At 41.1% G+C, this 27918-nt stretch overlaps 1 protein-coding gene, 1 long non-coding RNA gene and 1 pseudogene across 3 annotated transcripts; all 3 read right to left on the reverse strand.

The window, feature by feature from the left end:
* Positions 1-594: 594 nt before the first annotated feature.
* LOC140715560 (uncharacterized) lies at positions 595-9907 on the reverse strand. 2 transcript variants are annotated; one of them, XR_012096158.1, is made up of 5 exons: positions 7963-9907; positions 6521-6823; positions 1969-2255; positions 990-1083; positions 595-873 (listed from the first exon to the last, which is right to left on the reverse strand). It is a non-coding gene; the product is annotated as an uncharacterized lncRNA (long non-coding RNA). The 2 variants fall into 2 exon arrangements; XR_012096159.1 differs by lacking the exon at positions 6521-6823.
* An 11951-nt stretch (positions 9908-21858) lies between these two features.
* On the reverse strand, positions 21859-22225 carry LOC140715561 (histone H2B 1/2-like; annotated as a pseudogene).
* A 2389-nt stretch (positions 22226-24614) lies between these two features.
* Positions 24615-25428, reverse strand: LOC140715562 (histone H2B 1/2-like). Its single transcript, XM_073027916.1, has one exon. The coding sequence runs from the start codon at positions 25401-25403 to the stop codon at positions 25032-25034; it is 372 nt and encodes a 123-aa protein (XP_072884017.1). The 5' UTR covers positions 25404-25428; the 3' UTR covers positions 24615-25031.
* Positions 25429-27918: the final 2490 nt, after the last annotated feature.

Genomic DNA, 27918 nt, shown 5'->3' on the forward strand with positions numbered 1-27918 from the left:
TACGCAGACACAATCAAATGGTAAGCGTCATCAACGAAAAGCTTACTTTAAAATACAAACTCAAAAAAGAAATTAAATTTTGATACTGAGCTATGCAGGTATGAAAGGTATCAATGGTTGAATTTAATATAGGGAATATAGAGATTATACAACTTGAAATCCCTACTCTTTGCAGTCATCCACAAAATAGAGGACAATGCAAAGAATGAGGGACAGAAAACATTACAACCCCAAAACACCCCTCCCTGCTACCATATACAAGCAGCAGCATAAGATTCAACCCTCCCGCTTCCCTCCACTTGCTCTAGATAAAGCATCAACCGTAGACGACCAACCATGAAAGCAAATCTTCCGGAGAGCATGATCTAGAGTACCTGAACAGCTATCATCCATTGAAACACTTCAACTTCACTAACAAGCGCTGTCCCTCTTGCACTCACTAGCGATGGAGGTGGGGGGAGAGAGAGACGGAAGAGAGAGAGGGGGTAAGAGAGAGGGTGGAGGGAGAGGGTGGAGGGAGAGGGTAGAGGGAGAGGGGGAGGGAGAGGGGGGTGGGAGAGGGAGGGGGAAGAGAGGGGGAGAGAGGGTGGGGGAGAGAGAGAGGGGAGAGAGAGAAAGAGGGGAGAGGGGAGTGAGGGAGAGATATCTCGTTCCAATCTCCCGCGATGCTTCAGTCGGCGACATCGGCGAGTAATCGTGTCGGCCTCAAGGCCGTACCCCTATGGCGCAAATCTTGCATACCTTCCAGGCTGCATCTGGCGACATCAAAAAGTCAGGCTGATCTGAGAGATCCGAAAGCCAGAACGCACTACCCATGAGGTAGAAGCTTGATTTGGAGCTATAGATATCCGACTCCAGATCCGACGGCATCAGCTACCTTGAAAAGGAAGAAAAAAACTTGAGAAGAGATGACCATTTGAAGGGATTAAAGTGAAAAAACTATCTTCGTCTTGCTTGCTGTGCAGTTGGTTCTCATTTGCTGGTGTCACCTACCTTTTTTCCAGCAGTAAACGCCCAATACTGGAAGCATCAAGACTAGGGTCACGACGGGTAAAACTGGAATCCACGGCAGAATTGACTTTACTAAAATAGATAAATAGCCAAGATTATGTCAGAGTAGTTATTGCAGATAAATGCTTTCTGCAAGAATACAGAATAAGGTGAGGCATTGGTTAAATAAAATTCAACATTTTCTACAATCCTATCCGAGGTTGACTGTTAGTGCCGGTCTTCACAGGGTTCTGTAGTTTTCAAAGAATATGCTGAAATATTTGACAAATAGAAAGATAACCTTCTATTTTTCGGGCCATAGTTCATTCCTAAAGGAGGCAAGATCTCAGATCATTCTATTATGGCTCACATGTGTCCAGTCATTTCTTTAAAGCATTTTTGTTCACTTAAGGGAAAATAGGTTGGAATGCTTGGTAACACTTTCTAGACTGCTGACACGCTTGTCGGTATCGATAATATTTTGATTTAAAAGGAACCTTGTTATCAACCAAACCACAGCGCACTTGAGGGAAACACGCGTGACAATCCAATATAGGCATCACAGATACAGTGCAGAATAGGCCCCAAGTTGCCATAGCGTCAATCTAACCGCTACGCTACTGTGGCGTGAACGTGAAAAATAGTGGCGTGTTTGGATAGCAGATGAAAACGAGAGAGGGGAAAGTAGAGGGCAAGACAACAGTTAAAAGTATAGGTTGAAAGTCATTTAACCCTATGAAGAGTTAACTTCCCAGTAAGTTGAAGACCCATATGTTCAAGATGATGCCAGAATATCTGCCCAGATAGACCAATGGAAGTGTTGTCCTTTCTGGTTGGTGCTTGTGGAACGATTTGACTGATTTCACTGGACCAGATTAAGTCATTTACAAAAAGAAACTGGAAGTTGTTTTTTTTTTTGAATTTACGCCTTTCTGAAAGATAAAGTTTAGCTGCATGGTTGGCTTTGAATAAACTTACCGTTTACGGAGAGAAGCACAGGATTATTCGGTGCCGTTGTTTGATTATTGTCTCCTTGCAATAATTTATAGACACGTGTAATTTCCGCTAGTTCCTGGATCTACATTCTGGATGGTGAAAGTGGCTGATTTGTTCTGTGCATCTGCACCCTGGGGAACCGAGTCGAACGCCGTTCTTATATAAGAATGTTCCGACCGAGATGCTTTTCGTGGATGTGCAGGTAAATGTAACATCTTCACCTTGAACAGCATGACTGGAGGCTAGTGATATGCTTGGTCTGGACAGATCTGTCACAGAAAGAGAAAACACAGGGAAGTCAAATTTAAAGATTATCAATGAATATATACATTATACAACTTTGAGATTCGTCTTTTAATATACCGCTAAACACAAAAGAATGCATTAAAAATACCGTAAACATCCAATGTGCAGAGAGCAAAAAAAAAATGAAATGAATACACAAGCATATAGCCCTGGCATGCAACTATTTTCGTGAAACTAGATATAAGAACTTAAGACATAGGAGCAAAATGAGATCATTCGGCCCATAAAGTCTGCTCCGCCATTCCATATTGTTTATCCTTCTCAGCCTTATTTGCCTGGTTCTCCACCACAATCTTTGACTCCCATACAGATCAAATTTCTCTGTCAATACACCCAATGACTTGGCTTCCATTGACGACTATGGAAATGAATACCAGAGATACATCACTCTCTAGAAGAAGATATTCCTCCTCATATCTGTTCTACAGGCCAGTCCCTCTAGTCTAAGACTGTGCACTCTAGTCGAAGACTCTTGTATTATGGGGAACATTCTCTCCATGTCCACTCTATGCAGACCTTTCATAGTTCAAAAGCTTTCAATGAGACCGTAAACACTCATTCTTTTTAACTCCAGTGAGTAGGTCCTAGAGCCTCAAACGTTAACCCATTCATTTGCTGAATCTTTTACGTGAAATGCCATTGGGCCATCCCCAAAACCAGCACATAGATCCATAGAACATTACAGCATAGAAACATTCTTGGCTGTTCTGAACCATTTTGCTGCCTGGTCCCACTGACCTGCCTGTCAACCATATCCCTCCATACAACTCTCATCCATGTACCTGTCCAAGTTCTTTCTTAAATGTTAAAAGTGAGCCCGCATTTACCACTTCATCTGGCAGCTCAATCCACACTCCCACCACGCTCAGTGTGAAGAAGCCCCCCTCCCCCCCATGCTCCCTTTAAAAATTCCTTCTTCCACCCTTAATCCATATCCTTTCTCTTATTTGCCATCCAGTCCCAGGCTGCACCAGTATAGGAAATGTCATCTCCGTATCCAGTGTACCATAATGTGCTTGTGGTCATAGGGGGTAAATACTATGGATTACTAAAGAAAATTGGATTTAATGTGGCTTGTGATGGAAGAAAACACGATTATGAGGACTGAAGCACCTAAACAGAAAACTGCAAATGGCAGTTAACGCAAACTATTATGCATATTAGGTTTGAATTCGGAGCGTGAGGGAGATTAAATATGAATAGTCCATAAAGGAGAAATGCAGCTCAAGAATAGTGACAGCAGTTTCTTCACAGTTATTTCAACAACCTGAAATTAGCTCAAAGTGGCTGTGCCAGAAAACATAGAGAAGGCTTGACCCAAAATCAGAGCCGGGGAGACGGTTTAGCAATAAATGAAATCTTCAGCAATAGACCAGCTACCAGGGGGCACAAAACAGACTTGAACAGAATCTAAATATAACAGCTAACAGGGTAAATTTAGGCAGCAAGAGTGAAGACAACAAATGGTTGAAGTTGGACAGATCGCTGAGTGAACAAAGACTGTGAGTGAAAAGGGATTAAATAGCCTGCAGGTGATGAGCTTGGAAAGAGTGGCGGGTGAATACTATGGCTGGGTGGAGACTGAGAGGGGTCTGAATTCTTAGACTGGAAAATGCCAGCCAGAACAGACCTGATAGATATGGCATGGAAGCACATGAAAACAATCTGTGTAAACCTTTGACAGTCTTGGATTTCACATGCTTTTATCAGACTCCAGAAAAAAAAAACGGTGTATAATGAAGTTTGGATCTTACAGCATTTCGCACAAGACGTCATCTTCTACAACAATAAATGCAACAAGAAATCAGAGATGGTGTAGAGATGTGATGATCTTCTGCAACTGTCTATTTATTCTAACATTGGTCCGAATTTTCCTACCGGAGCAGCAGATCCCATGTCATTGGCTCTTCACGCAACCCAGGAACATCTGAACAGCAAAGTTGCACACATCAGTATGTTCCCTGTTGGCCTGAATACCGTTTGTGCATTTGGACCCTCAATTTCCTGACTTGCAGATCCCAATTAGTTCAGATTGGCAACAGTAACCCCCACTGCTCTACTCAGTTTACATGTATGACTGTACGGCTAAATTCAGCTTCAATACCACATTCAAGTTTGCTGATGATACAATTGTCGTAGGCCGAATCAAAAGTGGTTAGGATTCAGCATATAGGGCAGAAGTTGAAAATTTGCCTGAGGCGTACCACAACAACAAATTCTTAAACAATGTGATTAACATTAAGAAGCTGAGTATTGACTTTAGGAGGTGGACTCCAGAGGTCCATGAGCCAGTCCTTATCAGACAATCATAGGTGGAGAGGGTCAGCAATTATATATAGCTCAGTTTTATCCTTTCGAAGGACGTGTCCAGGGTCGAACAGGTAACTTTAGTTACGAAGAAAGTACTGCAGGGCCTCTACTTCATTTGCGGTCCACAACAATTCACACAACATCTTGTGTCTAGTGAGGATTTATGGATGAAACTGAATAAGAAACACATGACGACATTAAGGGGACTATAATCCAAACCATCCAACAGTCCAAGTGATTTAGAGGAACATATTTGTAGACAGATTGCAGACTGTAGCAAGAAACAAAGTTGTAATGGTGTTGTCGGACATGATGTTAACTTTCCATATATTGACTGGGAACCCCATTCTGCAAAACGACTGGATCGAAGAGAGGTTGTGAAATGTGTTCATGAATGCTATCTAAATCAGTACTTACAAATCTGAAGGGAAGACTGCACAATGCTTGCTCTGCTATAAGGAAATGAAATATGGTAGGTGACAGAAGTTTGTGTAGGGGAACACTTTGCATGTAGTGATCACAATGCATTAGATTTAGAGTAAATCTCAAACGCAGTCAGTGGGTTGAGATTCTGATTTAGATAGAGGCCAATTTTGAATGTATCAGTAAAAATCTGGCAAGAGTGGATTGGCAGAGGCTGCTTTCTGGCAAAGGTGTACTTGGTTAGTGGGCCGTCTTCAGAATTGAAAACTTGAGAGCTCAAAGCCTGTCTGTGTCTGGCAGAATAAAAGATAACGATAACAGGCACAGGTAAAGAAAACCTGTGTGGGTAAACAAAATATATTTTGATCCTGGTTAAGGAACAGCAGATGTGCATGGTAGGTATAGACAGATAGGAAGAAACAAGTTGCTTACAGAGCATAAGAAATGTAAGAGACACTTAAAAATATCAGAAACGCTAAAAGAAGACATGATGTTGCTTAAGCAGACAAGGTGAAGAAGAATACTAAGGGCTTACAGGGCAAAATGATAAGGGCCAAAATTGATTCTCCAGAAGATCAGAATAGTAATCAATGTGTGGCGCAAGAAGTGATATGGGAAATCTCAAATGATTATTTTTTTGCATCTGTATTTACTCAGGAGAGGGATACAGAGTCTGCAGAAGAGAGGCAGAATGGCACCAACATACTGGACCTTGTACAGTAGCAGAGCACGAGGTGTTTGCTGTCTTGAAGCAAATTAGAAATGATAGATCTCCAGGGACTGACAATGTGTTCACTTGGACACTTGACAGTTTTGGTAACTTGCATGCAGTAAATATATAAGTAACTTTGCAAGAGTATAGAGAACTTTGGAAGGATGTTGCCGGGGCTAAGTGATTGATATAGATGGAAAGGTTGAGGAGATCAGGCCTTTATTCCTTGGAAGGTAGAAGATTGAGAGAAGATTTGATAGAAATATGCAAAAATATCAGGGGTATAGACAGCGCAAATGTGAGCATGCTGTTTCCACTGAGGTGTGGAAGGACTATGACTAGAGTTCATGTTTTAAGAGTGAAACGTAGATGTTTAATTGGAACATGAGGGCAAACCTTTTCTCTCGCAGGGTAATGAGAGTATGGAATGAACAGCCAGAGCAAGAGCTGCATGCGAGTTCAATTTCAATGATTAAGAGAAGCTTCGAAAAGCACATGAAAGATAGGGGTATGGAGCGCTATGGACCCTGTGAAGGTCGGTGGAGGTAAACCGTTGAAATCTTCCAGCATGGAGTAGAGAGACTTAAGTTCATGTTTCTGTGCTGTAATTGTTCTGTGACTGTGTGTCTCTGATAACAACATGACCATCCCAAAGACAGGAAGGAGTATGAGAGGGCAGGAGTGAAAGTAAATTTTAGTCTGCTCTTTATCACCCATCTGTTTTCCATGACACGCAGGTATCAATACATACAACACCCTTCAATCAAGAAACTTTAAACTCACCCACAACAGTTATTTGCACCGTTTCACTTCTCTTGGACATTACAGTTCTCCCAAGCATTGTGCGTGAATAAACCCAGCAGTAGACATTTATGCCGGTCCTTGTGTTTGTGATGGTAAAATTCATACTACTTTGCCATGAATTGTATCGGGTTTTTACTGGTGTTTGTTGTCAGACTTCATAGAGCAGATAGTTCGAAATCGGATGTAGGCCTTTAGCTGTTGTACAAGTGAAAGTGATCAATTCATCTGACACAGAGACTTTTCCCGCTCGGTCAGGAGACAGTCTGGGCTTCTATGGACGAGCTACAAGCATTAAAACTGAGTGGGATTAGATTGTAGGAAGCCGACAAGTAAGAGAACATTCTGTTTCATATGGTACAGCAATCATTCAGTAAAACTGCATATTTTTCATTTCTATGTCCTTCTAGTTTGAAATATTATGTACAAAAATAGTCTTCCCTGGAGACAAGATGTGACATACATCTGGATGAATGCAGAGGGGTTGTACGTATGCAATCTGACCTCTAGGCGAATGCAGAAGGAGTCAAAAGACTGTGATAGCAATTATATTTTATTATACTTCTACATCGCACATTATATCTGCCCTTTCAATTTTTCTTTACATTCGTGTCCATCATAGCGTACTATACATATGACATTTATCAATACCATTGAACTTTTATCTGATTCTACAGTTATGCCATGCACATTGCATGTGTAAACACAGTTGTAATATTCTGAGACTGTCAATGTTGCCATGATAGTAAACGGGGCGCTGTCATGCTCAGAAGTGTATCTGGGTTCAATGGATACATGTTCCCCTTCTTAGTACAGGAGAAACCTACTGTTGAAATCTAGACTCTCCATTGTTTAAACAAGTGAAAGGGATCACTTCACCAGATACATAGACTCCATCAGCATGTGTGGGTAATTGAAATATACTGAGATCCAGGTTCAGGACTAGAGGAGTTGTATTGCAGGTATAGGCAGATGAAAAGAAAGTTTCTTCCGGAGCATAAGAACTGCAAGAGAATATGGTGGAAGTTTAAGGGGAACATGAGGGAAAACTTGATCTCTCACAGTTTCTTTGGAGTATCGAACAAGCAGCAGCGCAAATGGTGGATGTGAGTTTGGATTCAATGATTAAGAGAAGTTTTGATGGGTACATGAATGATAGGGGAATGGAAAGCCATGGTCGACAGGAGTAAGCCGTTAAAATCGTTCGGCACCCTCAAGATAGGTCGAAGGTCCTGTTTCTGTGCTGTATGGTCCTGCGACTCTATCACTCTGGGGAAGACACGCCCATACCAAAGACAGAAAGGAGAATGAGAGGTGGGAGGGAAAGTAACTTTTAATCTGCTCCTTATGTCTAAGTACCTTTCCATAACTCGTAATCATCAACACATGCAACATATCCTTGAATTTACAAATATTAAACTCACCCTTTATTGGCACTGTTTCAGTTTGCTTGGACATTACAATTCTTCCAAACATTGAGCGCGAGTAAACCCAGTAGTAGTCATTTATGCTGGTCCCTGTGTTTGTGATGGTATAAGTTGGATGACTTTGCAATGAATAGTATCGGCTATTTACTGGTATCACTTCTCCGACTTTGTACAGCAGATAGCTTGAAATCGGATGTAGGCCGTTAGATGGTGTACAAGTCAAAATAATCAATTCATTTGACACATAAACATTGACCGCTTGGCCAGGACACAGTCGGGATCTCTCTGGAGGAGCTGGAAACAGAAGAAATAAGTCAATTTAGACTGCTGTAAGCTGACATGTAAGAGCACATTCTTTCCGAAGAGTTGCAATTTTTTTTCCATGTTTGTTTCCTTCCACTTTGAAATATTATGTACAACAATAGGCTTCCCTGGAGACAAGATGTGACATACATCTGGATGTGAGCAGATGGGTTGTACTTATGCATATTGCCCTTTTGGCAAAGGCAGAAGTGGTCAATAGACTGTGGTAGATAGTATATTGTACATCTGCAGATTATATCTGTCCTGTCAAATATTTCTTCTACAAACCGCATGCGTCATTGCGTACTATTCATACTGAAGTCCATAAACATTAAACTCATTGACGACATTTATTCATACTGTTGTATTGTTATCCGATTCTACATTTCTCCCAAGCACATTGCATGTGTAAGCACAGTTGCAATATTTCTAGCCGTTCAATGTTGTCATCATAGTAAAATTGGAACTGTCTTGCTCAGTATTAGTGGGTTCAATTGATACATCTTCCCCCCTTCTTTGTACAGGGGAAATCTATTGTTCAGATCTAGACTATTTGCTGTTTTACAACTGAAAGTAATCACTTCACTGGACATATAGACTCTGTCCTCACGGTCAGCTGACAGAATAGGTTTCTCCAGATGAACTGCAAATACAGAGAAAAAAAATCAATTCAAACCGCGCAATACTGACTCAGGGAAATCTTTACATGTGTTTAGCTAATATTAATATGTTATTTAATGTCTCTTCTGAATTTTCTACAGACCCGTTATTTCCAACGCATTGTCACATTTAGTAAGCTTTCCCCGCGGTGAACATAATGTAAATGCGTCTATCGAAGATAGCTGATTAACTGTTGTAGCAAAGTGTAACCATTCTGTTGTGTTCGAATGGAATATTATCATAACGTTACTTGTTCTGTTTTCATAATTATCCAAACTGATGGTGTGAACATGATTACTTCAACTTCCAGTAACATTTTGCTCACCATTCCCCTTCTCCCTTCCTCAATTCTTCAACCTGGCCTCTTACCTCTTGTCTTTACATGTCTGTCATCAATCCTTGATGCCTCTTCCCCTCCCCTTGATCCTATAGTCCACTCTCTTCACCTATCAGAATCCTCTTTCTCTGGCCATTTACTTTTCCCATCTGTCTATAACTTATTTAGGGATTGGCAAGGAATAAGTCTTTTGGGTCCCTTCGAGCAGCTAGCTATGTTATTGTCACACACATCGGTTCTGTGATTGATTCTGCTTAGGACTTTTAAAAGCTGATCATGAACTCTACCTTGTGGATAGTAAACACCACATCTTTTAAAGCAATTTCAGTACCTTCTAGAGATCGGAAATTACATAGTGGATGTCTGTTTTCTTTCACAAGCCTGCAACAATTCAGTTTCCTTTGGGTTGGCATAAAACAGATATGCTGAAAATGTAGACTGCACAGGTCCCAATGGACCTTATACATTTCTCTTCGTGTGACGTTGATCGATTCCATATCAGCACTTACGTTGGTTGCCCTGTTATGTATAGAATGAAACTTATTGCAGCAATTCCTTTACCTGTAACTGTGGAAATATAACCTCTGAATTTGAAAGTTGATAAAAATTTGCACCCAATTTCATACTTTGAGTCGACTTTTATTAACAATCTCTCCTTAAGAAATGCACTCTGGATCTATACAATCTTATAATCTTTCCTTCCTGAAATCTATCTCCATAAAATATAATTTCTGTGAACTCAGCCAAGGAATGACAGTTGTCTCTGTTGTTTACTCTTGATAGCGGTAGGTTTATATCAATCATATCAGAGCTGTAGAAAAAGTAAAGACAACAGATAATGTTGGTTCGATCACAAAACACATCGATCAAACAGCAAGATACAACAGCAGCATTCAAGAACAATCAAAATTTATCACTGACCTTGAACATTTTCACTCTGGGCCATCACGGCCACTGTGTAGAGAAAATTATAGCAAGTTACAACAATTCTACATACTACCCCCCTCCATATTTCGTTCAAAGTAGCTTCGCAGATGAACCCTCGTCATTATTCCATGACTTCCTATTGGCAGCGCTGTCTTCCCACAAATGCCATTCCCAGTCCTTCCCAACTGTTCAAGCATCAATCAGCTTTGTAACTTCTATTTCTGTCAATCAGGCACTCTCTCCACTAGACATTATTCGTACATAGAACATATGACAAAACATTTGGAACCTAACCTCCTGGCTCAGCATAGAAAACTACAAAACTCCCTACCCTAGCTCCCAAACTTCCCTTTCATACATCTACCTGTCTGTGTATCTATCTATCCAACAATTTCTCTCTCTCCCTCTTCCATCCCCTCCCTCTCTCCCTCTCCTTCTCTCTGTCTCTCTACAATTTATCAAATTGAATAGATAGCTTGAAAATCCCTATCAAGATGATTAACTGAATGAGTTCTATAAAGAAAAGAAAATCATATTTGCAGGAAGAGAAAGGAATATTTACTTCAGTTTCTTCAGAATAATCATTTTGATTGGGATGTGAGGGTAAACACTTTTGTTCTGTGCAGTCTTATAGCCAGACAGTTTTAGACTTCTGCATATATCTCACTCGGTCTGTACCCAACCGCCAACCTTCCTTGCAGTGTGCTTAAACATGCTGGGTAATGTTGTGCACCGATCTGTTTGCTCTTTCGGAGAGCTGAAGCAAGTGAAATGGCACAGTGAGGAGAAGAAAGCAAAGTGTTAACCAAATTGACAGTTACATGGCAAATTGGTTGAATCTGAGTTGGGAGCTTGTACTTGCTGAAAACTTACTATTCTTAGAAACATCAAGTGGGCATTTTAGTCAGTCCCACGTTCCTCAACAAATGTTAAATGCAGAAGATTAACAAATAGCTATTGTGGAGGTTCAGCATTGTCTGTGTTAACTACATTTGCCTTGTCTGTGCTGATAGATTCTCTTCCAACTAATTACGTCAGATATACTTGAATAGGTTGTGTACCAATATTTAGAACAGTCTCTTTGTGCAAGAGGCTGTTGTGCAGTACCTTTCCTAGTATTGAGCCTCCTCTCAGAAGTGCAGGAACCTGTGAGTCATCTACAGGGAAGAGGGAAGTGAAAGCAGAAATTGACATTGAAATTAGAAAAAAAATTGATATGTTATGGCCCTGCGAGTAAATTTTGCCTCTCTTGAAATTGTTGTGTGTCTGAAAATGATAGAACTAAACACTGAGGGTAAATAAATTTTCTCTAACCGCGATATGTTCGCACAAAGTTTCTGCTCTCCACTGCATATATCAACCTGCCTTACTTTCTTCTATTTCTTCCTCTTTTTCTGCCTGTCTCCCTCTCTTTCTTCCTTTTATTGTTTTTTCCTCATTTTCATTCTTTCTTTTGCACTTCACTTCTTTCTCTCTTCTTTTGATATTCCTTTCTTTCACTATTTTCATCCTTCTCTCATTCTTTGTTTTCTTTTCTTTTCATCCCTCTCCAGAAAAAAACCTTTCCCCATTAATCCAAATAAGCACACACACAGAAAATGCTGCAGGAACTCAGCAGCCCAGGCAGCATTTATGGGAAAGAGTACAGTCGACGTTTCAGGCCGAGACTCTTCATCGGGACTGGTGAGGGAAAACAAATCCTTTAGAATAAGCATTTTGTTTTGTTAAAAATTACAGCAGCATCTGGAATTATGAGTAGAAATAATTTGTTCATTGTCAAGAGATAACTGCTGATTTCAGAGGTGGTGCAGCACTGTGTTTTCTGAAGGATCCTGTCCTCACACCTCTCTGCAGATCTGTAGCTCGACGTGTCACTCTTGAAGACACAGAAAGTAAGTGAAGTTTAGATGCATTTTAGGATGCACCAACTTTATTAGAAATACTCCACATGTTCTGAATTATCACACAAGTCCTCTGGACGGTAAATAGGAAATGAAAAAGCAACAGTAAAATTTTAAGGAAGAAATAAAACTTTAAACCGACAGTTTATCTGTAAAGTTAATTCAGAATGGCATGATAACGGAAATCAGTGGCTTTATCTCAGTCAATGTCTAATACAAAGATGTCAGCGCCACAGCAGCAAGATTTCACTGAGGAAACAACTGAAAACTATTTTTTAGAAATATCTTTGTCTTTAATGTATATTCGTCACGGTATAAATTGCTAGATACAAGGAAAAATTGTTCCATAGAATATTTCACAGAACTGAACATGGGAATAGTATTTGTGTCTGACATTTTTTCCAGTAAATTTGGCCTCTTCGATGATGTAAACACTGCTCCAGTTAATGAGATCTGCTGTTTGCTGGACTTTATTTCTATGCATTTCTGGCCTCCGCCTATGAACCACAGACCATTACTTCTTCATTGATCTGTGAAAGGAAGGTGTTGAAACGGAAATGTGGTTTCAGCTCAGAGACACAACATGACTGCTGGAATTGAGCAATACGTGTATTTCAACACTTAATTTGCAAAGTAAAACAAATACACACACTTCATAGTATAATTTTCTGAAAGCAATTTTATGTGTTCTTTTTTAACCAAATTTGCTTGTTATAAGATGCAGATTTACCCGCCAAATTTGTATTCATTACTTTATCGATGTGATAAAATGTCTGAATATGTGCATTTGGTGACAACGTGCTAACAGAATAATATGGGGGGGGGGAGGGTGAGCCCAGGTGAGGGGGGGCATGCACTGGGCGAAGATGAATTTGTAAGAGTCGAAGTAGCAGTAATGCAATAAGTTTAAATCGAACCACGTGATTAAGTTTTTAAGGAATACCCCCAAATATATATTTTTTTAATAATACATAATTTGAGAAAATGATTACTTCTTATAGAGCATTAAAAGAGCTGGCTGTCATAAAGTAAGAGGCAGTTTTAAACAAAAGGAACAGTTATTCAGAGAAAGAGGAACTTGTCCCCACCAGGCACGAATTTACACAGAAGAACACAGATAAATATTGAGTAAACAATCCATCCATTTCGGGGAACATCTTGTACCCTTACTTGCTGTTTGAATTGAATTAACTTTATTTCTTACATCCTTCACATACGTAAGGAGTAAAAAATTTTACGTTACATCTCCATCTAAATGGGCAATGTGCACTCATAGTAATTTATAATAAATAGAATGTACAATGTAAGAAAGAGTACACTCAAGTCAGCTTCAGTCTGATAGCCTAGTGGAAGAAGCTGTCCCAGAGCCTGTTGGTCCTGGCTTTTATTCTGCAGTACCGCCTCCCGGATGGTAACAGCTGGAATAGATTGTGTTTGGGAAGGCTTGGGTCCCTATTGATCCTACAGGCCCTTTTTACACACCTGTCCTTGTAAATGTCCTGAATCATAGGAATTTCACAACTACAGATGCGCTAGGCTGTCCACACCATTCACTGCAGAGCCCTGCGATTAAGGGAGATACAGTTCCTATATCATGCAGTGATGCAGCCAGTCAGGATGCTCTCAATTATGCCCCTGTAGAACATTGTTAGAATTTGCGGGCCTGTATCAAACTACCTCAACCGTCTAAGGTGAAGTGCTCTCCACATGCACATCTTCTGCCGTCATTGACCAGTGGTAAATTTTAACAGTGTTTTATGAACCATATTTTGGAATTTAGATTCACCACTAGGCATCCCTCAGTATTTTATCTTGCAGTAAAAAAAGTAGTGTTTTTTAAATTCAGTACAGCATATATGTCAAACTCAAGGCCCGTGGGCCAAATCTGGCCTGCGGTGGAATTATCTTTGGCCCGCGAGATAATATCTAATTACTATTAAAGCTGGCCCCAGTAATCGAAGCGCCTATGGCGTATGATATGGCTAATGCTGAGTTTATTCAGGTACCAGGTTTTCAGGGTTTTTAGTGTTTATTCAGCAGTCTTGCTCGGCAGTCTTCTTCATAAGAAACGGAATTTGTAAAGTGAAACACTTTGTAGTTATAGCAGAGACTGAGACACATGAGAGCAGGCTGAAAAAATGGAGGCAACGAAAGCTGCGTTCACACGCGTCCGACTGATCCGGCCTGCATGAAGCTGCATTTTGCTCAATCCGGCCCGTGACCTAAAATGAGTTTGACACCCCTGTGTACAGAAACACAAATAGCAGAAGACGGCAACGCGGTTGTGAGACGAACACAATAAAACTGAAACAGCTAAACGTTTCTATATTACAGAAAAGCCTAACAGCATTAAAATGCCTGTTGGCAGAACAGCAGGAGGAGGAATTCCATAAATCTGTTCTGAAATGTTGGTTATTTCCCTACCTACATGAACTACCATAGTTTACACGGAGATTTAACTCTACACAAGCTGACGATCCGGGCAATTTGCTGGTACTGAGTACAGCCGTCCGATTATAGAATAATTTCATGAATCACTAAGTAACAGAAACAAAGCGGTGGTGCTTTTGATTGCGTCTGTACTGTTGTTCTGTGCAGAGAAGATTCTGAGACTGTTGTTATTACCAGGAATTGTTAAGAATAGGATTGCAGGAGGGAGGAGCTGAAAGAAACACTTGACATATTAGTATTTGAGTCTGCTCCACCATTCCATCATGGCTAATTTATATCTTTCAAACCCATTCTCCCCGTAACCTTTGACACTGTTACTAGGGAAGGAGCGATCAACATCCAATTTAAATATACCGAACATCTGAGCCATGACAGCTGTGTGAATCAATTAATTCCATAGATTCACCACACTCTGGCTAAATAATTTCCTCGTCATCTCTGTTCTAATGTATTCCGAGGCCACGCCCTGTGCTCTAAGTATTCCTGACTATATGCAAATATCTTCTCCACGTCCACTCTACCAATGTCTTTCTGTATTAGAGATGTATTAGAATGAGATCCCCCTCATTCTTTTAAACTCCACCCAATATAGCCCGAGAAGCAGCTCACGCACCTTTCTTTCCCGGAATCATCCTCCTAAAACTCCTCTGAACCCTTTCTAAAGCCAAAACAGTTTTTCTTAGATAAGGGGCCAAAGTTGCTCAAAATACTCCAAGTATGATCTGGCCAATGCTTTACATTCTTGTTTCATTCCATTTGGCTTCCTTCCAAGCAACTCAACCTGCAAGTTAACTTCAAGAATTCTGCACGAAGACTTCAAAGTCTCTGTCTCTCTGATTTGTGTATGTGATTCCCATTTAGAAGATTGTCTACTCCTTCAAAACTACAAACACCACTGAACAGATGACGCCATTGCTATCACAGTCCATCTGGCCCTAACCCACCTGGACAAAAAAAAGACACATACGTTCGAATGCTGTTCATAGACTTCAGTTCAGCATTCAACACAATCATCCCTCAGAAACTGATTGGAAAGCTGAGCCTACTGGGCCTGAACACCTCCCTCTACAACATGGATACTGGACTTCCATACTGGGAGACCTCAGCCAGTCCGGATCAGAGGCAGCATCTCCAACACCATCACACTGAGCATGGGGGCCCCCCAGGGCTGTATGCTCAGTCAACTGCTGTTCACTCTGCTGACCCATGACTGTGCTGTAACACCCAGCTCAAACCACATCATCAAGTTCGCTGATGACACGACTGTGGTGGGTCTCATCAGCAAGAACAATGAGTCAGCTTACAGAGAGGAGGTGCAGCAGCTAACAGACTGGTGCAAAGCCAACAACTTGTCTCTGAATGTGAACAAAACAAACGAGATGGTTGTTGACTTCAGAAGGGCATGGTGCGACCATTCCTCACTGAACATCGACGGCTCCTCGGTAGAGATTGTTAAGAGCACCAAATTTCTTGGCGTTTACCTGGCGGAGAATCTCACCTGCTCCCTCAATGCCAGCTCCAGAGCAAAGAAAGCCCAGCTGCATCTCTACTTTCTGCGAAGGCTCTGGAAAGTCCATCTCCCAACCCCCGCCCCCATCCTCATCACATTCTACAGGGGTTGTATTGAGAGCATGCTGAGCAGCTGCATCACTGACTGGTTTGAAAACTGGACTATTTCAGATGTTACAGATTCAGCAACAATAAATATATAAGTGAGGCAGGGATTTTTATAACAAATAAAACATTTATTAAACACTGAAAAACAAACCCCCAAAAGTAAAAAAAACCACTAACGTAACCGGAAATCAGCTGCTGTGCGGCAGCTTAAACAGTTCTTAAAGCAATGAAGCTTAAACAGTTCTTAAAGCGATGTTGCAAAAACAGTTCTTAAAGCGATGTTGCAAAAACAGTTCTTAAAGCGATGTTGCAAAAACAGTTCTTCAAAGTAGTATTGCAAAAGTTCAAAATGCTTACAGTCCATTTAAGGGAGAGACTTTTTAAGACGATTTAAATTCTCTTTCATGTCGTGTTGTTGCGATTCCCAGTTGAACTACTTTTCCCACGAAGAGTTTACAAAGATGGAAATTGAAACGGCTTAAAGGCACTGACCTTTCCTTTACAAAACTGTACTCAATCCTTTCTGCTATTTCACAGGCATTAACATGAGCACAGTCAACGAATTCCTTCCGAATGAGGATCAAACAAGGTCGAACCTGTTTCACCGTCGAAATCGACTTTCCTCGATCTTTTAACTCCCGAACTCCGATCTCCACTGTTTTTTAACTAGCAGTATCATAAAGAAACTGCTGGCAATGACCTTTTAAACTTTAGGCATTAAATAAAACTCCATCTTTCAACTAAACTGCGTCATAACATTAAATCACGCAGTGGCATGAAGCTAACATGGCAAATCCAGCCACGAACTGCCCCTCCTCACAGGGAGGGGTCCTCCTTTTATACCCTGTAAAAAAAACCTGTCACATGACCTCTACTGGCGGGAAAAATGATGTCACTCCACCATCACAAGACCATTACCAAAAGTCCAGTATAGCTTCAACACCTGTCACGTGACACGGGTACGTAACACAGATCACAAGACCCTGCAGCGGATAGTGAGGTCAGCTGAGAAGATCATCGGGATCTCTCTTCCCGCCATTATGGAAATTTACACTACACGCTGCGTCTTCAAAACAAACAGCATTATGAAGGACCCCACACACCCCTCATACAAACTCTTCTCTCTCCTGCCATCTGGGAAAAGGCAACAGAGCATTTTGACTCTCATGACCAGTGCATGTAACAGTTTCTTCCCCCAAGCTATCAGACTCCTCAATACCCAGATTCTGGACTGACACCAACTTACTGCCCTCTACCTATTGTCTTGTTTATTATTTATTGTAATGCCTGCACTGTTTTGTGTACTTTATTCAGTCCTGGGAAAGTCTGTAGTCTGGTGTAGTTTTTTTTCTGTGTTGCTTTCACGCAGTTCAGTGTAGTTTTTGTACTGTTTCATGTAGCACTATGGTCCTGAAAAATGTCTTGTTTTTACTGTGTACTGTACCAACAGTTATGGTCAAAATGATAATAAAGTGACTTGACTTGACTTATGTTCTGAGGCAAATCAGTGTGGAGAAATCCACAGAGACTGACAAAGTTTGGACCCTATGGGAGGCAAGTGCAGAAATTGCCAGGGCTCTGGCAAAGATATTTTGGGAACAGGAGAGGTACCAGAGGACTGGTGGTTAGCCAAAGTTGTTCTGCTGTTTAATAAAGGCTCTAAACATAATAAACATAATCCAGGAAATTATAGGCTGGAGAATTTGATATCTGTAGTGTGAAAGCTATTGGAAAGTATTCTAAGAGACTAGATAGAAACATAGAAAATAGGTGCAGGAATATGCCATTCGGCCCTTCGAGCCTGCACTGCCATTCAGTATGATCATGGCTGATCATCCAACTCAGAACTCTGTACCTGCTTTCTCTCCATACCCCCGATCCCTTTAGCCACAAGGGCCATATCTAACTTCCTCTTAAATATAGCCAATGAACTGGCCTCAACTGTTTCCTGTGGCAGAGAATTCCACAGATTCACCATTCTCTGTGTGAAGAAGTTTTTCCTTATCACGGTCCTAAAAGGCTTCCCCTTTATCCTTAAACTGTGACCCCTTGTTCTGGACTTCCCCAACATCGGAAACAATCTTCCTGCATCTAGCCTGTCCAATCCCTTTAGAATTTTATACGTTTCAATAAGATTCCCCCTCAATCTTCTAAATTCCAATTGTATATCTTCTAGATATACAAGCATTGTGACAGACATGGACTCATTAAGGATAGTCTGCATGGCATCATGCATGGTAGGTCATATCTAACCAATCTTATAGAATTTTCTGAGGAGGTTACAAGGAAAATGGAAGAAGGTAAGATAGTGGATGTTGTCTACATGGACTTTAACAACACACTTCTCAGGTCCACCTTGGAAAGTTGGTCAAAATGTTTCAGTTACTCAGCATTCAAGATGAAGTATTAAATTAGATTTGACATTGGCTTTGTGGGAGAAGCCAGGGAGTGGTAATATATGGTTGCCTCTCTGACTGGAGACCTGCCGCAGGGATTGGTGCTGTTTCCATTGTTGTTTGTTATTTATATCAACAATCTGCATAAAAATGTGGTTAACCAGATCAGCAAATTTGCAGATGACACCAAAATTTGTGCTGCAGTGGACAGCAAGGAAGGCCATCATGGCTTGCAGAAGTATCTGGATTTGTGAAAAAAATGCTGATAAATGGCAGATGGAACTTAATGCAAACATTAAAGATACAGGACATGACTGCCAGCACAGAGCAGACACATATCTAGGGTGTGGAATGGTAGTGGTTGTGTTTTATAGGTCTGTGTACATAAAGTACAGTGAGTGGGTTGTCTTAGACTATAAGACCTTAAGACATATCAGTAGAATTCAACCATGTTATGATTGTAATGGGAGATTCTAACATGCAAGTCAATTGGAAAATCAGTTTGGTGAGTAAGTTTGTTGAATGACTGTGAGATGGCTTTTTAGAGCAGTTTGTCATTGAACATACTAGGGGATCAGTTATTTGCAGAATATTGTGTGTTATGTAGTGAACCGGAGGAGATTAGGGAGAATAAGGTAAAACTGCCCTTGGAGCCAGTGATCACAATATGATTGAGTTCAACTTGAAATTTGAAAGGGAGAAAGTAGATTCTGACATAGCAGTATTTCAGTGGAGTAATGGAAATTACAGTGGTATGAGAGAGGAGCTGGCCAAAGTAAATTGGAAGGAGCTGCTGACAGGGATGACAGCAGAGAAGCAATGGTGTGAGTTTCCTGGGGAAAAAATGAGGCAGGACAGATCTATTCAAAAAATGAAAGAAATACTCAAATGGCAAAATAGTACAACTGTGGCTGACAAGGGAAGTCAAAGCTAATGTAAAAAAGAAAAGAGAGGTCCTACAACAAAGCAATGATACAGGATTGCAAAACTTTAAAAAATCTATAGAGAGCAACTAAAAGATCATTAGAAGGGTAAAGATGAAATATGAATGAAAGCTAGCAAACAATATTGAAGTGGAGATTGAAAGTTGTTTCAAGAATGTAAAAAGATAAAAGAGAGATGAGAGCTGATATAGGACCGAGAGAGTATAGGAGTTGAGAGGGTCCAGAGGTGCCTTACAGGGATGATTCCAGGAAGGAAAGTCATGATATGAAGAATGTTTGATGGCTCTGGGTCAGTGCTCACTGGAATTTAGAAGGATGAGGGGGAGATCTCATTGAAACCTTTTGAACGTTGCAAGGCCTAGACAGAGTAAATGTGGAAAGGAGGTTTACAACGGTGGGGAATCTAGGATAAAAGGGCACAGCCTTAGGATAGAGTGGTATCTATTTAAAACAGAACTGTGGAGAAACCTCTTTAGCCAGAGGATGGGTATTTGTTACCACAGGCAGCTTTGCAGGAGAGGTCATTGGGTGTATTTCAGACTCTTGCAGTTTCTCTATGCATCCATTAGAGGGAGCGGTTCTGTTGACTTGGACTTTACTCTCTGGAACATAGAAGACTTGGGGATGAACTGATAGAAGTATACAAGATCATGTGGGGCATACACAGGGTAAAAGTGCATAGTCAATTTTCCAGGGTAGGTGTGTGCAAATAGCAAGAGATTATTAGCTTCTGATCAGAGTTGAGAGATATAAAAGAGACCTCTGAGGCAACAGTTTCTTTATAAAAAGGCTGCTGTTTGTTTGGCATGAGCTGTCAGAAACAGTGGTGAGGCAGGCACAAGAGCAACATTCTAAAAACTATCGAGATCAGCAGATGGAAAGGGGAGGTTTAGAAGCTGTGGGCCAATCATTGACAAGCGGGACTAACTTTTCTCTCTCCACCATTCATGAACTGAATGAGCACTTCCAGGTGAGGCTGAGATCGTCCACCTGACTGTTTCTGTGGCTCTGGGCATTTTGAGAAGAGCGACACGTCCATGAGCTGATATGTTTCCACAAAGAAACAGAAATTCCTGAATTCAGTCGTGGAACAATTAGTTTACGTTACATATGTGCAGAAACGGAGTAGTCACGTAGGGAATCCGTGTTCATACGGAGATGTGTAATTAATTTATATTGTAGACTTTTTATTCATTTTTGGCGGGCTTTTCAAATTTCATAATTTTTGGTAATTGACAGCTATTTTCCGCGCTTCTCTAGCTTCCGCTGATCATTGGAGAACCGGACAGCTCGCTCATTGGGTTATTTCAGATAACCAATCCGAGAAAGCGACGCAGCACCAATCGTAAGTATCCTTCCTCATTCCCCCAGGAGCTAGAAAAAGGGCGAATCCAGAAACTTTCCCTATTCTTTGTGAAGTGTTTTGCAAGAATGATTGGACGAGGGAATACCGGTGGTAAGGCTAACAGCAAACCTGTCTTGCCTAGTCCCGGGCAGCACTACAGTTCCCGGTGGGCCGTGTTCACAGGCTCATGAGAAAGGGAAATTAATGAGCAAGTTCTCCTGGGCTCGCCCCGGCACTTTCTGGAGCAGTGCAGAGCGCTTAATTCCGCGAACGAACCTATTAACCAATGATCAGGTGATAAAAAGATTCTCCAAACTAAATTCATTCGCCACAATATGTAAATGCCGCCAAGACTAACCAACCCATTAGTCAAAAATAAAGATAATATTGTGAACAGGATTTCACCGTCAGAGTCCACACTTATTTACGATAAAGACCGTGCGTGGATTCATCACATGAGATATTTAGTGTTTCTACACTTGCCAAATCCACTTGTAATCTAGTGGAATAAAGGATGATTCACCGAATGCAACCAGGTTAGTCTAATATGTAGAACACATCAGCTTGTAGTCGGGTGACCACTTACAAACTGCAGTCGGAGCAGAAATTGTCGGTTCTGTGAAACGACTCGAGTGAATCTATTGTGATTGCGAGTTGAGATACAATTCAAACCATTGATAACACGGGGTGTATTCACAACAACTATATCACTTCAGCAACAGCTAACATCTTCACCTCAAGAGTAAACACGAGGAAATCCACCTCAACCCGCTGTGTGAAAATCGCGACAAACTGACGGGAGTGAGCAATATGTCCGTGTTAGAAAAGTGGGCAGGAATGGCAACGACGGGATTATACAGAACACAAAGAATACTCAACATAAAAATAAATAAAATTACCTGTAACGTCAAACTGGCAGCCATCCAATATCAAATCATTAGTACAACTCTTCAACGGAAACCGTGAATGGCTCTTAAAAGAGCCTTTGGGCTTGTCTTAACATTCGGCCGCTTCACTTAGAACTAGTGTACTTGGTCACCGCTTTGGTCCCTTCCGACACAGCGTGCTTGGCCAGTTCCCCGGGCAGCAGAAGGCGCACGGCGGTCTGGATCTCCCGGGAAGTGATAGTCGATCGCTGGTTATAATGAGCCAGGCGGGAAGCTTCACCAGCGATGCGCTCGAAAATGTCGTTCACGAATGAGTTCATGATACTCATTGCCTTGGAGGAGATGCCGGTATCAGGGTGAACTTGCTTCATTACCTTATAAACGTAAATAAGTCTCCTTCCTCGCCCTCTTGCGTTTCTTGCCTCCCTTGCCTTGCGCTTTGGACACGGCTTTCTTGGCGCCCTTCTTGGAAACTTCCGACGGCTCAGACATTTCTTTATTCAGGTTCAAACACAGAAATAAACGAGACGACCTGGAGCGCGGCTTAAATAGGCAGTGTGGTCCCCGCCCTATGCTAATGAGGAATCGGGAAAGTTAGGTTCCCATTGGTAGATTTTGACGAATGAAAATTAGTATTTCAATCTAACGTTTTGATTGGGTAATGTGAACTGGCGAAACACCCATCCCAGGGTGACACAATTCGCAAGGTTTATTGGCAATAAGAGGACTTGCCATTATTGGCAACAGTAATAGAGTGTTGGGAGCAGTTCATTCCTGAGGTCTTTCGTTTTGGGTGGAAACGAAATGCATGGACACAAAATATTGTCTTTTCATTAATGGAATATGATCATTGTGTATCTCTTTCTATCATTCCATGATTTTTCCCCTTTGCATGTGGTTCATTTCAGCTTTTGAGAAAAGATCAAGATGAAGAATGATTGTATATCAGTAGCACAGGTAGTACAGTGATAGGTGAAGACATTGTCGATTCTTACACTGTACAAAGATAGTTTGAAAGATCCAGAGACCCATTGCTTTTCTGTTTATGTTCTTAAATTTCAGGTGACTATTAAGAAGATTATCAGTTTAAGTATTCAAATTCATGCCTGAGATATCTTCTATCATTTTAGTCTTGAATAGGTTGAAGAAGTATGCCCTGATTCTGTACATCTGTGCTTTGATTAGTTTTCAATTTTGTTCATTATGCAAAGACACACATGGCATTAGCGATCAGTCTTTCCATGATCATGACTGCTCTTAGCAATCTTTTCCACAGCAGTAGACTACCATTACCTTCATCTGGGCAGTGCCTTCACAAATTTTGGTTTTGACATCTATTAAAACAGGTATACCGAAGTATAGGCCAAACATTATTTTTGGTTTCGTTGAGGTTGCAGGGTGGAGGCAGCTGTATATAATTGTTATGGGTTGCTGCCCATGTTGGAGTTGAACAAAATGAAGTAGCAGATATTCTAGCCAACCAATCAGTTAATTTTAAGGATATCAATATCATAGTGCCTTTGCATATAGGGGAGATGAAACCTATAACTAACTAAAACATCAATTTGATCACTGTAGCAACAATGCTTGGATAAAGAAACTAAAGGATGGCAATTATATCAAATTGAGATGATGGTGAAAACTCAGATAATGTGTATAAAGTTATAGTTTCACATTTACATTTTGGAAATACTAGGTTGAATGACTCCTTGTTCACAATTAATATGCACGATATGAGCATTTGTATGGAGTGCACTTCACAGGAACTTGTGCAAAATAGATTGATTAAATGCAATTCCCATGAAATGCAAAGGAAGCATCTAAATTTAACATGGAAAGTTTGTTAGGATATCACTGCTGTTGTAATATATGTCTGTATTTGATGTTCTGAAAAGTAATAAACATTTTGATATTTTTTTGAGGGAGAATTTAATTGGTATTCTTCCTGTCTCTTTCCTCCACACTCCAGTTCAGGTGCTGGTAATGCACCTCGTGTTACTCTGCCAACTGCCATTAAAACTTACAAGAAGAACAAACAATTAGAAAGGATTTTTTTCCTTTAAATCTCATCAACTTGATTTCATTGGATATTTTTAAGAGGTAAATATATATACTGATGAGGGTAGTTTCTGTGTTTGACACACCACCTTCAGGGAAAAGTTCAAGGTAGATGTATTGGTATTACTGTGGAGTAACAGGAATTACAAAAACATAAGAAAGGTGCTGACCAAGTTGACTGAAAGGAGAGGCTGGAGTTTTTGGTAACAGTTTGGAAGGAACAAGATAGATACATTCCAAAGTTGAAGAATTTCGCTCACAGTTTACTTTGTTCCATAGATGCTGTTTGGCTTGCTGAGTTCCTCCAGCATTTTGTGTGTTGCAAGCATGGATAGAAGATTGGCTGATTGGCAGGGGGCAAAGAGTGTGAATAAAAGGAGCCTTTTTTTCTGGGTGCCCTACTCTTTTAGTAGTGCTTTCAATTGTTAGGAAAATTATTAATGCCTTTGGGTCACTGGGTCAGTTTCTGTTGCTGGCACCGCCGGTTTTCTTGGGCAACATTACGGCCTGGAGGAATGCTGGGGGAATGTTGCGGATTGCTGTAATAACCTTTAACTTCACTGGATTATTAGTTAAAAAAGTTATCTCCGATCGGAGAGCTGCCTTATTTACCAATCAAAATTAAAACTAAAGCGCGGAAAACAACCGTTTCCCCTCCGAAAATCAACAGAAGTTTAAAACAGCCCGCCAAAAATCTTCAGTTCAAGTCTAATCTAAAATCAAATCATTGCAGATCTACTTGTTGGGTTATTCTCCGCAGTAACCCATTACTGAAGTCCGGCAGATCTAATCTTTCAGTGCAGCTAATATTGCAGAAGTGTCTGGGGATTTATTTCTACAGAGAAAATCGGCAGACGCTGGAAATCCAAGCAACAGACACAAAATGCTGGAGGAACTCAGCAGGCCAAGCAGCATCGATGGAAAAATTCTGCCTGGCCTGCGATTCGTCCAGCGTGTTGTGTGCTCTGTGCGGGAGCAATTCACCGATCTCTTTACACAGAACAAAAGTCCTCGCAGTTGCGGTCCCCAGTCAGTCTTTGTGTGAATTGCATATGAACGAGTTGCTCTTCTCAAAATACGATTTAAGTTTTGCCTGCAATTTTAACAAATGATTCGTGAAAGAACCGTCTTGCATTGAAATGGGATTGAGACAATATGAAAAAGAAACAGCCCTATTAATGAAAGATTGAGTGGCTCTTAAAAGAGCCTTTGGGTTTGTGGTTTGTTTTGGCGGCACTCCTCACTTTGAGCTGGTGTACTTGGTCACGGCTTTTGTCCCCTCCGATACGGCGTGCTTGGCCAGCTCACCGGGCAGCAGCAGGCGCACTGCTGTCTGGATCTCCCGGGAGCTGATGGTCGACCGCTTGTTGTAATGGGCTAGGCGGGAAGCCTCTCCAGCGATGCGTTCAAAAATATCGCTCACGAACGAGTTCATAATGCTCATGGCCTTGGAGGAGATACCAGTGTCGGGGTGAACCTGTTTCATTACTTTGTAGATATAGATGGCGTAACTCTCCTTCCTCACCCTCCTGCGCTTCTTGCCGGACTTGCCTGACGGTTTCGGCAGCGCTTTCTTAGCGCCCTTCTTGGGAGCAGTCTTCTGATCGGGCATTTCTTCTGTCGAGTTGAAACGCAACAATAAGAATAACCACCTGCGGAATGCGGCTTAAATAGGTAGCGCTGACAGCGATATGCTAAGGAGGGATAGGGAAGTTAAGCACTTTCATTGGCTGCTTAGAGAGACGAATCACCCATTGAATTTAATTCGACAAATCTTTTCATTGGATATCAGAGGGAACGAATTACAATCGCACGCTCCACCAAAGAGAAGCCTCGCCCAGTCTGCGGACAGGGAACTTTGCCAGACTGTGGCGGTTCTCGGTGCCACTTAATAAGACAAGAGGGTAGAGAGGGGGTTGGGACTGAAATTACACAATGGGAAACGTAAAATACAATTGCAGAAGGAAGAAAAACACGTTCAGATGAAAAGTTAAGCAAATTCATGATCAAAGTACATAATGTCACTATCAACAAGCATGATTCATTTTCTTGCGGGCATACTCAATAAATCGATAGGAGAATACATACTAGACTTGACAGAATAAATGGAAGACTGATCCAACTTGGAGATTCAACCAGTGTGCTAAAGACTCAACATATGCAAATAAAAGTAAAGAAATAATAAATAAGCAAAATCTGTTGAGAACATCAGATGAATAGTCCTTGAAAGTGAGACCAGGTTGTAAAGACATTTCAGTGATGAAGAGGATGTTCCTTTGGTTCAGGAGCCTGACGGTTGAGGGATAATAACCATTGCTGACACTGATTGTGGGAGTCCTGATTCTCTTTTACCTTCTACCTGATAGCTGCAGTGAGGTGGGGGGGGGGGGAATACCTGATGATAGCTACCAATTTCCTCAAATACTGTGCTCATTCTAGGGAAGACTTTGCCCGTGATGTACTGAGCTGTATCCACTAGGTTTTTGTAGGGCTTTCAATTCAAGGACATCTGGCATTTCCATACCAGCTGTGCTGCAGGTGGTCAATATACTTTCCAGCAGACATCTATAGAAGTTTATAGAATATGAAATATTGCAATATAGAACATTAAACATATTGAACATAGAACGATACAGCACAGGAACAGCCATTTAACCCACAGTGTTGTACCAAACAAGCTATAAAACAAATCATAAACATGCAAACACTAATTCCTTCTACCTGCACCATGTCCATATCCTCCATCATCCATAAATCCATGTGCTTATCCAAACATCTAATATAAGCCTCCTATTTAATTGCATCTACCACCATTCCAGGCATCCATGACTCTGGGTAAAAAAACACACATCATATTCCCCTTGAACCTACCTGTGTCACCTTCAGTTCATGCCCTCTGAAACTTCAACCCTGGGAAAAAGGCTCTCTCTGTCCACTCTATCTATGCCTCTCATAATTTTGTAAACCTCTATCAGATTTCCCCTCAGCTTTTAATACTCCAGAGAAAACAAGCCATCTATCTGAACACACACTACTCCACATGGCATCTAAACCAGGCCGCATCCTGGTAAACTTCTTCTAAACTCTCTCCAAACCCTCAACATCCTTCCTATAGTGGGGCAACCAGAACTGTAGGCCATACTGTAGATGCAGCCAAACCAAAGTTGCAACATAACCTCCTGACTTTTGAATTCAGTGCCTTGATTAATTAAATCAAGCATTTCATAAGCCTTCTTAATGACTTTTTCAATCTGTGTAGCCACTTTCAAGGAGCTATAAACTTGGATCCCAAGATTTCTCTGCTCAGCGACACTGTTAAGGACTTGTACTGTAAGTCTCTTATTTTATGACCATTGGCAGCAGGAGACAAATGAAGAAAGTTCAGATATCAGAGGTGCAAAGGGACTCATGCAAGTTTCCAAAAGGTTAATTTACAGGTTATATTGGTAGTAAGGAAGGAAAATGAAAAGTTCATATCCATTTGAAGAGGATTAAAATATAAATGCAAGGAAATAATATTGTGGCATAATAAGGCATTGGTTAGATGGTACTTGGGGTATCATGAGCAGTTTTGGACCCCTTATCTAAGAAAGGATGTACTGGCATTGGAGAAGTCCCACAGGATCTTCACGACAATTATCATGGGAATGAAAATGTTAATGTACGGGAAATGTTTAATGGCTCTGGCCCTGTGTGCACTGAAATTTAGAAGAATGAGGGGAAATCTCATTGAAACCTATCGAACGTTAGAAGGCCTAGTAAGTGTTTCCTGTAGTGGGGGAATCTCAGACCAGTGGGAATGACCTCAGCAGAAAAGGTCATCCCTATAGAACAGAATTGAGGATGAATTTCTTTATCCAGAGAGTGGTGACAGTACAGTGACAGGCTGAACCAGACCTTTGAGAGCTGGACTCCCCTTGTGTAGCTTTTCTTTGTATAGAAGTTCAGTCAGGCCCCAGTCAAGATGACAAACTGCCAGAGACAGTGTGCAGTCATAGTACAGTTATCCAAGCTGAACATGGCTCTTGAAAGCATAACTCTCCTTTGTACAGCATTTCTGAACCACGGATACCAAGTATAGCAAAATGAAGTTGGAAACAAATTAATCTAAGGCAACACCTGCTACT

This window comes from Hemitrygon akajei, chromosome 24 (genome assembly GCF_048418815.1).
Source record: "Hemitrygon akajei chromosome 24, sHemAka1.3, whole genome shotgun sequence".
Taxonomy (NCBI): Eukaryota; Metazoa; Chordata; class Chondrichthyes; order Myliobatiformes; family Dasyatidae; genus Hemitrygon; species Hemitrygon akajei.